This window comes from Geotrypetes seraphini, chromosome 1, assembly GCF_902459505.1.
Source record: "Geotrypetes seraphini chromosome 1, aGeoSer1.1, whole genome shotgun sequence".
Lineage (NCBI taxonomy): Eukaryota > Metazoa > Chordata > Amphibia > Gymnophiona > Dermophiidae > Geotrypetes > Geotrypetes seraphini.
Window position 1 is genome coordinate 274,558,513 of NC_047084.1, and position 13,845 is coordinate 274,572,357.

Below are 13,845 nucleotides of genomic sequence, written 5' to 3' on the forward strand. Positions count from 1 at the left end.
CTCAATGTGCAGCGGCTGCTAAGAAAGCAAATAAAATGCTAGAAATTATCAGGAAAGGAATGGAAAACAAAGATTAAAATGTTATAATGCCCTTGTATCGCTCTATGGTATGGCCACAGCTCAAATACTGTGTACAGTTCTGATCGCCATATCTCAAAAGAGATATTGCGGAATTAGAAAAGGTACAGAGAAGGGCGACAAAAATGATATAAGTGATGGGACGACTTCCCTATGAGGAGAGGCTAAAGCATATAGGGCTCTTCAGCTTGGAGAAGAGACGACTCAGGGGTGATATGATAGAGGGGTATAAAATAATGAGTGGAGTGGAAAGGGTAGATGTGAATTGCCTGTTCACTCTTTTCAAATATATTAGGACCAGGGGACACGCGATGAAGCTACTAAAGTAGAAGATTTAAAACAAACCGGAGAAAATATTTTTTTCACACAACATGTAATTAAAACTCTGGAATTCATTGCCAGCGAATGCAGTGAAATCAGTTAGCTTAACAGGGTTTAAAAAAAAGGTTTGGATAATTTCCTAAAAGAGAAGTCCATAGGCCATTATTGAGATGGCTTGGGGGAAATCCACAGCTTATTCCTAGGATAAGCAAAATAGAGACTGTTTGCTACTTGGGATCTAGCTGGGTACTTGGGACCTGGGTTGGTCACTGTTGGAGACAGGATACTGGAATTGATGGATCTTCAGTCTGTCCCAGTATGGCAATTCTTATGTTCTTATGTTAAAGTGTCCTAATGAATTCTACTCTTTCTAAGCCAAGACTTTCAAAATATGGTGAACCTCAAGGTGTGCTGTTGTCCCTATTGCTCTTTAACCTTTATATTAAACTAGCTATTGAGATTGCCTCGCACTATGGCATCCACATTCACTCATTTGCAGATGGCATCCAACTGTATGTCCCGCTGGGCACATCCCGTGATGCACATCTAGAGAAACTAAGGTCATGTCTAAAAGAGATTAAAGATTGGATTTCAAACAACATATTACAGCTCAATTAATCAAAAACAGAACTATTATAGGTACACATTGATACCTGGCAGTTCACTCATCCTTTCCTCAAGTTGAATCAATTCTTGAAACCAAAGACCAGGTACGCTGTTTGGGCACTGTGCTAGATGCTGGTCCGACTAACATCCCATATCTCTAAGGTAATGTTCACCTCCTTCTATTACCTCTGACAACTGAACAATCTTCAGAGGTACTTTTCTGAAGCAGACTTCTCCCAGTTACTGTGTGCCTTTGTACTATCATGCATGGGCTACTTCAGAGAGTGCAAAATGCCACTGCGAAACTCCTAAAACCTCAGCCCCTTTGACCACATATCTTCTGCATTGGATGAAGTACACTGGCTCCCAATCAAAAAGCAGGCTGTCTTCAAAATCCTGGTGATAGCATTCAAGCAATTCCATGGCATGTTCCCCAATTTATGCGGGGAACGCTTTCCATGTAGCACTCAAAATGCCCGCTTCGATTTTAGTATAAAAAAAGGATCTGCATTCCCCCAGCAAATCTCCACTTAGAAAGTGCATAGAAATGATCATATTCCATTACATAACCAAACTATGGAATCAGTTGCCTCTTCATATCAGATCCTTTTGGAAAACAGTAAAAATTATTTTGTTCATACTCTGAGAACAAGGCTCAAGCCCTGTCTGGCTATGCTGTTACTGATGTAAAATGGCCAGTGATGTATCTCTTAATCTGTAGATTGTTCAGGGTCCTTATGTAATATCCAGTGTCTACATGCTAACTGTGAATGTACTTATGTACTTCCAGGGACGATAGGCTATAAAGCCAACTAACTAAATTGTATCATTTATTCACTAGTGCTTTTTAAAATTATGACATTTCCAAAACTGACACACCCGACCAACCACTACTGTTTTATAACTGTAAGAAAGGAATAAAACCCTCATCCCCTACCATTTGACTGAAATTATACCACTTTTCCATGCCAACCTTTCAAATAATACTCTATTTTTCCCTCCTAAACTCCACTTTCTCTTTGATCAGGGCCAAATTAAATTTTTACTCTCGATACCTTTCAATTACATTTTTTTCTCTCCAGATCATCAATAGGTAGAGAGTTTATGGGTTTTGTATCTCCTGTATTCATTTCCCTGACTCCCCCCCCTTCAGAGATTCATTTCTGATCTTTACTCCATCTTTAGAAACATAGAAAATGATGGCAGAAAAGGGCCACGGCCCATCAAGTCTGCCCACTCTAATGACCCACCCCCTAACTTCTTTCCCCAAGAGATCCCACATGCCTATCCCACTTTCTCTTAAAATCTGGCACGCTGCTGGCCTCAATTACCTGCAGTGGAAGATCATTCCAATGATCAACCACCCTTTCGGTGAAGAAATACTTCCTGGTGTTGCCATGAAATTTCCTGCCCCTGATTTTCAGCAGATGTCCTCTTGTGGCCATGGGTCCTTTAAGAAAAAAGATATCATTTTCCACCTCGATATGGCCCGTGATGTATTTGAACGTCTCAATCATGTCTCCCCTCTCTCTCCGTTCCTCAAGTGAGTATAGCTGCAATTTACTCAGCCTTTCCTCAGAGTCCTGAGACCATCCTGGTGGCCATTCGCTGAACCGATTCAGCTCTCTGCACATCTTTTTGGTAATGTGGCCTCCAGAATTGTACACAATATTCCAGATGAGGTCTCACCATGGATCTGTACAACGGCATTATGACTTCAGGCTTCCGGCTGACGAAACTTCTACAGATACAACCCATCATTTGTCTAGCCTTGGATGAAGCTTTCTCCACTTGATTGGCAGTTTTCATGTCTTCACTAATGATCACTCCTAAGTTCTCCCCTCCTAAGATCCAGTTTAACATACATGTTTCAACAGGGCATCCAGATAATAGTATCTAATGATTGTTACAGTTGTCAGGGTCTTGCCACGTCTGGTTAAGCAGAAATGAAATTTCAGCCATCATACTGTGGCCTTCTTCAGAGTATGCTGTGAGATCTTCAGTTTGTCTTTATATATAGTGGGTCCTCCAACCTGATTGGCTGGAGCTTGAGGTGAATGAGGCAGGAATGTCAGTTGGCCTTGACCAACAAACTTTTCCACCAAAATTCATGACCAATGGACTTTCCTGCCTCATTTACCTCAAACCCCAGCCAATCAGGTTGGATGACCCACTATATATAATGTAAAGACAAACTGAAGACCTCACAGTACACCCTGAAGAAGGCCACAGCATGATGGCTGAAACATCAGTTCTACATATCCAGACATGGCAAGACTTGGATAACGGCAACAAACATAATGCCAGCTGCGGAAGCCTAAGAAAGCAAATAGTATCTAATGTTTGGGAACATTAGTCCTCCTCCTTCCTTCTTTCAAAAAATTACCTTCTGCACTACCACTTAAAGTGCAAAAAAATATTAAATCAGTTTAATTAGCACCCCTTTAGGAATTTCATCTTTTAGACCCGGAACAAATATAAAAACCTAGGTAGGACATCCATTTTGATTGTAGTTTTCTCCCTACCACGAGCGATAGCTTGTCTGCCATTTCTCAATATACCTTTTTATTTTTCCCTAGTATTTTCACATAATTTAATGGTTACAATTTTACATACAATGTTGCTACATAGTGCAACCAAAATGCAGAGCTTAGGATGTGTTCATTTCTGAGCAACAATGTCAAATACAGTGGTGCCTCACACAACGAACTTAATCCGTTCCAGGAGCAAGTTTGTTATGTGAAACGTTCGTTGTGTGAAACGCGTTTTCCCATAACAATACATGTAAAAAAAAATAATTCGTTCTGTAGCATAAAATATGCTAAGATGACATAAAAAAAGATAAATTTTTGGTTATTATTTTTATTTAGATACATCTAAAAACATAATTGTTTTTTAAAACAACACACATTTTTTAAATTTAAAGACAGACTAAGTAGAGTCTAATTTTACAGTGAGAGGGCAGAGTCTCAGCGGCAAAAACTGGGACTTAACTGTTCATTTTTTTTTTTTTCTACCGTGTTTCCCCGATGATAAGGCAGGGCCATCAAATAAGACAGCCCCCCCTTTTTAGAAAAAAATGTAAAATAAGGCACCCCCCCCGCAAATAAGCCACCCACCGATACCTGCGCTTACCCGAATCGGGTGGTACGGTGGGTGACTCCGTGTAGTCCCTGGCACCCCCGACACGATCGGGGCAAGAGGGAGCTCAAGCCCTCTTGCCCCCCCGACTCCCCGACACGATCGGGGCAAGAGGGAGCTCAAGCCCTCTTGCCCCCCCCCCGACTCCCCGACACGATCGGGGCAAGAGGGAGCTCAAGCCCTCTTGCCCCCCCGACTCCCCGACACGATCGGGGCAAGAGGGAGCTCAAGCCCTCTTGCCCCCCCGACTCCCCGACACGATCGGGGCAAAAGGGAGCTCAAGCCCTCTTGCCCCCCCGACTCCCCGACACGATCGGGGCAAAAGGGAGCCCAAGCCCTCTTGCCCCGCCGATTCCCCAACTCCCCGACAATATCGGGCCAGGAGGGAGCCCAAGTCCTCCTGGCCACGGCGACCCCCTAACCCCACCCTGCACTACATTACGGGCAGGAGGGATCCCAGGCCCTCCTGCCCTCGACGCAAACCCCCCCTCCCCCCAACGACCGCCCCCCCCCAAGAACCTCCGACCGCCCCCCCAGCCGACCCGCGACCCCCCTGGCCGACCCCCACGACACCCCCAACCCCCTTCCCCGTACCTTTCTGTAGTTGGCCGGACAGACAGGAGCCAAACCCGCCTGTCCGGCAGGCAGCCATCGACGGAATGAGGCCGGATTGGCCCATCCGTCCCAAAGCTCCGCCTACTGGTGGGGCCTAAGGCGCCTGGGCCAATCAGAATAGGCCCGGGAGCCTTAGGTCCCTCCTGGGGGCAGGGCCTGAGGCACATGGTCGGGTTGGGCCCATGTGCCTCAGGCCCCGCCCCCAGGAGGGACCTAAGGCTCCCGGGCCTATTCTGATTGGCCCAGGCGCCTTAGGCCCCACCAGTAGGCGGAGCTTTGGGACGGATGGGCCAATCCGGCCTCATTCCGTCGATGGCTGCCTGCCGGACAGGCGGGTTTGGCTCCCGTCTGTCCGGCCAACTACAGAAAGGTACGGGGAAGGGGGTTGGGGGTGTCGTGGGGGTCGGCCAGGGGGGTCGCGGGTCGGCTGGGGGGGCGGTCGGAGGTTCTTGGGGGGGGGGGCGGTCGTTGGGGGGAGGGGGGGTTTGCGTCGAGGGCAGGAGGGCCTGGGATCCCTCCTGCCCGTAATGTAGTGCAGGGTGGGGTTAGGGGGTCGCCGTGGCCAGGAGGACTTGGGCTCCCTCCTGGCCCGATATTGTCGGGGAGTTGGGGAATCGGCGGGGCAAGAGGGCTTGGGCTCCCTTTTGCCCCGATCGTGTCGGGGAGTCGGGGGGGCAAGAGGGCTTGAGCTCCCTTTTGCCCTAATCGTGTCGGGGAATCGGCGGGGCAAGAGGGCTTGGGCTCCCTTTTGCCCCGATCGTGTCGGGGAGTCGGGGGGGCAAGAGGGCTTGAGCTCCCTCTTGCCCCGATCGTGTCGGGGAGTCGGGGGGGGCAAGAGGGCTTGAGCTCCCTCTTGCCCCGATCGTGTCGGGGAATCGGCGGGGCAAGAGGGCTTGGGCTCCCTTTTGCCCCGATCGTGTCGGGGAGTCGGGGGGGGGCAAGAGGGCTTGAGCTCCCTCTTGCCCCGATCGTGTCGGGGAGTCGGGGGGGCAAGAGGGAACCAGGCGGAGAGAGGGCAGTTAAGCGCAGTGCCTGCGCGGAAGGATGCAGCTCGGGCGACTTCGTTGTGTGAAACGAAGTTCGTTGTACGGATCAAGACATAAAGTTCGTTGTGCGCAGCGTTCGCTGTGCGAGGCGTCCGTTATGCGAGGCACCACTGTAATCTGTTAACACCATTACAATAATGGCTGATCACATTAGATACAGAAAGGACATATCCTGAACCTTAATTTTCACTTGACCCCCCTGCATTAAACAAGTGTGCAGAATAATGACTTTTATCAAGTAAATATATAACTAAAGGATGACAAAAAAAACAGTGTAATCTCAGAGAAGCAATCTGAAAGACTACATTTTGCACAGGAAAGCAATAAAAAGAAACTTTAAAAGTCTCCCCCCCCCTTTTTACAAAGCTGTGGTAGTGGCTGCCGCTCCGATGCCCATTAAATCTCTACAGCAGCTTTGAAAAAGAAATCCTTTATTAGTAACTATGCAACTCAGCTGGAGTTTTCCTGCTGTACCTTTTTGTCCTGCTCCAAGCCAATTTCTGATCTGTAGTGTTCTAGAGCTTTAGCCACAGCAGTCTCCAGTGCCTTTTTATCCTCCAGTTTTTGATTTTTCAGGGCTATATCAATGTGCTGCTTTTCTCGTACTCGCTGTTCTGCAAGTTCCTTGTTTAACTGATCAATTCGTCGATGTGCATGGGCAATGAGGGAATTCAAGTCATCTGTAGTCAGCTGGCCAGCTAGAAAGAGCAGGACAAATAAAATGAAAAAAGTTTTATCTATCTATCCAACGATGAGTATGAAATGTTCAGTAAAACCATGCATGCACTACCATTTTCTAAGTTGTAAGCTTGCTTTCTTTGAAAAGAAAATAAATGGGTCTAATCCAATGTTTCCTCTAAGGATTGATGAGGTGTGTGCAAAAAAAAATATGCATGAGAGACAAGTTACATACTCCACAAATTTATGAGCAGGCGCGGAGGACGCATTTTTAAACAAATGTAGTTTATCCTTGTACTCCTTATGTAATTTTAATCTTCTATGGATATGTTTGAATGTTTATTGTTCAAATGGTTTTATTTATTTCCCCAAATTTATTTTTGTTATATGCATTGAAAATATTTGATATTGCGTTTAAATCAAAATCTCAATAAACTTGAAACGAGTGCCCGTGAGATTGTGGGAGGGTTAAATACTCAAAGCTTAGAAGAATAACAATTTACTTAAAGTTTTTGCTACGCCAGCTTTCTGGTATCTTTACATACAGTGGCGTACCTAGCATATGTAACACCCGGGGCCCATCATTTTTTGGCACCCCCCTCCCCCCCCATCTGTAAGAAAAACATGATTTTTAGTAACAAACCACACGTCACACATGAGTTCCTAGGAAAAGGCAGCATCTTACATATTGCAGTGAGCAGTACATCAATACACCCATTGTAAAACTAAACAAGCCAGACCAGCACAGATCAATCCTACACCGTCAATCCTAACAGAAAACCATGTCTTTCGAACACACAGAACACAGAAAACACCTTCGCCTAGTATGGAATATGTCATCACAAACTAACCCCTCACCCTTTTACAAAACTGTAGTGTGGATTTTAGCCACAGTGGTAACAGCCCTGACGCTCATAGAATTCTGAGCATCAGAGCTGCTACCACCACGGCTGGCGCTAAAAAACGCTCCACAGTTTTGTAAAAGGGGGGATAAAATAGAAATACACAGCTTCAACGCTCTAGCTCAGAGGTGCCCAAACTTTTTGGGCTTCCAAGCTACTTTAAAATGACCAAGTCAAAATAATCTACCAACAATAAAATTAAAAAACACAAAGCACACTATACGCTGAGAAAATGTTAATTATCATTCCTATTCTGGGTTTTTTTCAAAGAGGTCAAGGCAGATGACCCCAGGGTGCTTAGGGAGCTGAGTGATGTCTTGGCGGAGCCACTGTCCGCAATCTTCAACCTCTCCCTTAGTACAGGCAGCGTCCCGTTGGACTGGAGGACGGCTAACGTCATTCCACTCCACAAGAAAGGCTCAAAGATGGAGACAGCAAACTACAGACCAGTGATAGTGAGCAAACTAATGGAAACTCTAATCAAACACCATTTAGATAAGATCCTGGATGAGGAGAATCTACGGGATCCCTGACAACATGGATTTACTAAGGGGAGATCCTGCCAATCCAACCTGATCAGCTTCTTTGACTGGGTAACGGGGAAGCTGGATATTGGGGAGTCCCTGGACATCGTGTACCTGGACTTTAGCAAAGCATTTGATAGCGTACCACACCGTAGGTTACTGAGCAAGATGAGTTCTATAGGATTAGGTGACACATTGACGAAATGGGTTGGGAGCTGGCTTGGAGGTAGGCTCCAAAGGGTGGTGGTGAACGGCACCCCCTCCGAAATGACGGAGGTGATTAGTGGAGTACCACAGGGCTCAGTCTTGGGCCCAATCCTATTCAACATCTTTATAAGAGACTTGGCAGAAGGGCTTCGAGGTAAAATAACATTATTCGCCGATGACGCCAAACTGAGTAATGTAGTGGGCAAATGCACAACAGACGAAAATTCAGTGCCCGACAACATGATGCACGACCTACTCCTACTGGAGCGATGGTCTAGGACATGGCAACTCAACTTCAATGCCAAAAAATGAAAAGTTATGCACCTGGGCAGCCAGAATCCATGCAAGTCTTATACCCTTAATGGCGAGATCCTAGCAAAAATGGTAGCAGAACGAGACTTGGGGGTAATCGTCAGTGAGGACATGAAGTCTGCCAATCAAGTGGAGCAGGCTTCGTCCAAGGCAAGACAAATCATGGGCTGCATACGAATGGGTTTCGTCAGTCGTAAGGCGGAAGTCATTATGCCATTGTATAGATCCATGGTGAGGCCCCACCTGGAATACTGTGTGCAATTCTGGAGGCCGCATTATCGCAAGGATGTGCTGAGACTGGAGTCGGTGCAAAGAATGGCCACCCGGATGGTCTCGGGACTCAAGGATCTACCATACGAAAAACGGCTTGACAAATTACAGCTATACTCGCTCGAGGAGCGCAGAGAGAGGGGGGACATGATCGAGACGTTCAAGTATCTTACGGGCCGCATCGAGGCAGAGGAAGATATCTTCTTTTTCAAGGGTCCCACGACAACAAGAGGGCATCCGTTGAAAATCAGGGGCGGGAAACTACGAGGTGACACCAGGAAATTCTTTTTCACTGAAAGAGTGGTTGATCGCTGGAATAGTCTTCCACTACAGGTGATTGAGGCCAGCAGCGTGCCTGATTTTAAGGCCAAATGGGATCGGCACATGGGATCTATTCACAGGGCAAAGGTAGGGGAGGGACATTAAGGTGGGCAGACTAGATGGGCCGTGGGCCCTTATCTGCCGTCTATTTCTATGTTTCTATGCATTGTCACCTCAGTAACAACCATACAAAAATAGACAAATATACCCCCCATCCTTTTTATTAAACCACAATAGCAGTTTTTAGCGCAGGGAACTGCGCTAAATGCCCAGCGCTGCTCTCGACGCTCATAGACTCTAATCTATAATTCTAATCTAGATTAGACTCTAATCTATAATTCAGCACAAATCTCTTTTAAAGGTTTCCATAAACCTAACAAGACTAAAATTTAGTACAACCAAAGACACTTAAAACAAAATTGTTACATTTAAACATCATTAAATAAACTGAAACAGCAGAGCTATCTAATGCAATGAAGCTTCACTAATATTTATACTTGGTACACTAAACAGTGCACAAAATATGAACACAGGAACAAGTCAAAATTACAATACATACATTACATTAAGTTACCAATAGCCTTCTCCTCCAAAATCTTCTCCTGCCAATTTTATCTTAATATTTCTTTACAATTTAGTTAACTTTTGAGCGAAGATCCAAGATGGCTGCTTGAAGGGCAACACAATGGAGTGTTGTTCCATGTCTAGTTCTTTTACTACATCTAAGTAGAGGCATAAGGGGATGACCAGGGACTTTCCCCCATTGAATTCCAGATTTCCTCCCCTTATTGGCAAGCAAAATATACTCAAGATCCTCACCCATTCCATTGGAGATATGCTGGTAAAGTCTGGCTTTGAATTAAAGGAAACATCAACTTTTTCAGACACTGATACTACGCTAAGTCCCAATCAGTGTACTGCTCTGCCTCTACTCCAGTGTGCTCAGATCCAGAAGAATCTCAGCATCAGAGAGCACTGCTGGCTTAAGGAAGTGGATTTTCAAATAGAGTTGATGTTACCAGAGGTATCTGCTGTGAATGAAACTGCCCAGGACCAGGCAAAAATGGAAGCAGAACTTCCACTGAGTACCATTTCATCTACTACCACTGGTGTGGGTATAGTTTCTTGGCTGTGTTTGATAATTCCCCTACTGGTAAAGCACAGTTATTACCGTAACAGGTGTTATCCAAGGACAGCAGGCAGATATTCTCACTGATGGGTGATGTCACCGATGGAGCCCTTGTACAGACCACTTTAAAAGTGCATCGCCACTTTAAGTCTTTAGAAAGTTCACGATAGCCCAAACCGCGCATGCGTGAGTGCCTTCCCGCAGGACGTGGGCCCGCGGTCCCTCAGTTAAGATAAGCCAGCTAAGAAGCCAATCCAGGGAGGTGGGTGGGTTGTGAGAATATCTGTCTACTGTACCTGTTACGGTAAGTAACTGTGCTTTACCCCAGGACTAGCACGCAGCATATTCTCACTGATGAGTGACCTCCAAGCTAACAAGAATGGGATGGTGGAAGTGTTGGCCTTTAGAAGAATAAATTTTGTAATACACATTGGCCGAAGTGCCTATCCCGTCTGGAGAAAGACTCCAGACAATAGTGAGAAGTGAATGTATGAACTGAGGACCAGGTGGCAGCTTTACAGATTTCCTCAATGAAAGTAGATCTGAGGAAAGCTACAGATGTTGCCATAGCTCAAATTTTGTGGGCTGTGACACAACTCTCCAGTGCCAGTCCAGTCTGAGCATAACAAAATGATACAGGCAGCCAGACAGTTGGAAATCATCCTCTTGGAAACAGGATGCCCCAATTTGTTTGGATCAAATGAGATGAACAGTTGGGGAGAAGTACAATGAGGCTTGTCTTGTCGATGTAATAGGCCAAATCACGTTTACAGTCCAAAATATGCAAAGCGGTTTTCTCCTGCACGAGAATGAGGCTTAGGAAAAAATACTGGCAGAATAATTGACTGATTGAGATGAAATTCAGTGACAACTTTCGGAAGAAACTTTGGATGTGTGCGCAGAACCACTTTGTTATGATGAAACAACTGTGAGGGGTGGATCTGCCACCAACACTTCTAATTCACTGACCCTCCTGGCAGAGGTGAGAGCAATAAGGAAGACAATTTTCCAGGTAAGAAACTTGAGATGAGCTGTGGCCACTGGTTCAAATGGTCGCTTCATCAAACTGGAAAGAACCACATTAATGGCGGGGGCAACGAAAACAAGAAGGCACTCAAAAAAATTTAAGGGAGACATATTCAGAACAAATGCTAGGAAGTTCTTCTTCACTCAGAGGGTAGTGGACACCTGGAATGCGCTTCCAGAGGAGGTGGTAGAGCAGAGTACGATTTTGGGTTTCAAAAAGGGATTGGACAACTTCCTGGAGGAAAAGGGGACTGAAGGGTATAATTAGAGGGATACTATACAGGACAAAATGTTTTAAGAAGATGATCACTTACAGGTCATTGACCTGGAGGGCTGCAGCGGGAGCGGACTGCTGGGCATGATGGACCTATGGTCTGACACGGCAGAAGCTATGCTTATGTTATGTCCCAGATGACAGGCGGAGGCTTGAGAGGTGATTTAAGATTAAAAAGTCCTTTCATGAATCTGGAGACCAAAGGATGAGCAGTAAGAGGTTTTCCCTTGACTGGAATGTGAAAAGCGGTAATAGCACTGAGATGGACTCTGATAGATGTGGACTTGAGACCAGAGTCAAATAGGTGAAGTAGATAATCCAACACCAAGTCCACTGCCAAGGAAGTTGGATCATGATGATGAAGAAGATATAAAGAAAAAAAACCAAACAAAAAAAAAAACCTAGTCCACTTCTGTTGATAACATTGCTGAGTGGCTGGTTTCCTGGAGGCATCAATAATATGTCGAACAGGCTGAGAGAGATGTAGGTCGGATGGATTTAGCCCGAGAGAAACCAAGCTGTCAAGTGTAATGATTGCAGGTTGGGATGTAGAAGCGATTTCTGCCGCTAAGTAAGCAGAGTAGGAAAAACTGGAAGAGGTATTGTTTACTTGTAGCTGAGTTGAAATAGAAGGCAGAACCCAATGCTGCCTGGGCCACCGTGGAGCAATGAGGATCATGGTGGCTGCCTCTCGTTTGAGTTTGAACAGAGTCCTCAACATGAGAGGAATTGGAGGGAATGCATAAAGAAACAGTCCAGGAGAAAGGCATCGGCTTCCAGACGGAGAGAAGAGTAAAGTCTGGAGCAAAACTCGGGCAACTGGTAATTTTGAGGAGCCACAAACAAGTCCACTTGTGGCATTCCCCATTGAGCAAACATGGACTGGAGAGTGACAAGAGTGGAGAGTCCATTCATGAGGCTGAAGAATTCTTCTGAGGTTGTCTGCTAAGGAATTTTTCTCCCCTTGAATGTAGACCGCCTTTAAGAAAATGTTATGAGCTGTCGCCCAAGTCCCAGCATAACAGGAGAGAGCCCGTTCCTCCTTGCTTGTTTATATAGAACATTGCTACTTGATTGTCTGTGCAAAGGAGGAGGACTTGGGGGCAGAGATGATGGAAGGCCTTGAGGGCATAAAACATTGCTCTGAGCTCCAGGAAACTGATGTGAAAGTTCCATTCCTAGGCAATCCAAAGACCTTGAATCTGGAGATTGCCCATATGTGCCCCCCACACATAAGGGGATGCATCTGTCATGATGACCTTGTGATAAGGAGGTCAGTGAAAAAGGAGACCTCTGGATAGATTGGAGGAGGTCATCTACCATTGAAGCAACTGCAGAAGAGATGATGTTACAAAGATATGCTGTGAAAGACTGATCCGTCGCTTGAGACCACTGAGATGCAAGAGTCCATTGAGGGTATGAAGGTGGAGTCGTGCTAGTAGAGTGACATGCACAGTGGAAGCCATGTGGCCTAGAAGAACCATCATGTGCCTGACACAGATGGACTAAAGAGGAAGCAGTTGCTGACAAAGACGGATGAGAGCCTGAAGGCGATCTTGAGGAAGAAACGCCCTCATAAGAGTGGTGTCTAGGCTAGCTCCAATGAACTGAAGATGTTGAGTCGGAATGAGATGTGATCTGGGAAAGCTGACTTCAAATCCCAACATCAGAAGGAAAGAAATGGTCTGAAATGTTGCTTGGACCACTTCCTAAGAGAATACAGCGTTGATCAACCAGTTGCCCAGGTAAGGAAAGACTTGGAAGACGTGTGATCAGAGAGATGCAGCCACTACAACCAGGCACTTCGTGAATACTCTGGGAGAAGATGCCAGGCCGAATGGAAGTACCTTGTACTGGTAGTAACGTTAATGAAGTTGAAGTTGAAAATGAAGGTACAGTGGTACCTTGGATTACGAGCATAATCCGTTCCAGGAGCATGCTCGTAATCCAAAATGCTCGTTTATCAACAGCGAGTTTCCCCATAGGAAATAATGGAAACTCGCTTTGATACGTTCCCCCCCTCCCCCCCCGATAACCGGCATCCCCCCCCCCCCCCCCGCTCGCAAAGGCCCCCTCGCTCCAACCAGCACGCCCCCCCCCCCCCGCACAACTTAAACTTACCCCCACCCCGTCTGGCACCGGCACGCAGGCACAGATCGTGCCAGTGCCTAGAAGATCTTCTGGCTTCTGCCTGCCTTGAGCATGCATCTGCGCATGCTCGAGGACTTATAATTCTCCTTCTCGCCAAGAGGGATGAATTGGAATATATGTGTAAGCTTCCTTTAGATCCAGAGAGCATAGCCAGTCGTTCTGATTGAGGAGCGGATAAAGCAAGGCAAGGGAAAGCATCTGAAATTTCTCCTTGACTATAAATTTGTTGAGAGCTCTGAGATCC

At 46.1% G+C, this 13,845-nt stretch overlaps 1 protein-coding gene across 3 annotated transcripts in view; it reads right to left on the bottom strand.

The window, feature by feature from the left end:
• Positions 1-13,845, bottom strand: part of IMMT (inner membrane mitochondrial protein) — a 304,792-nt gene that overhangs the window by 60,660 nt on the left and 230,287 nt on the right. For all 3 annotated transcript variants that reach the window (XM_033951925.1, XM_033951916.1, XM_033951934.1), the window contains one exon: positions 6,282-6,505. In XM_033951925.1, the coding sequence (XP_033807816.1) occupies positions 6,282-6,505 (224 nt within the window). The remainder of the gene's footprint in view (positions 1-6,281; positions 6,506-13,845) is intronic.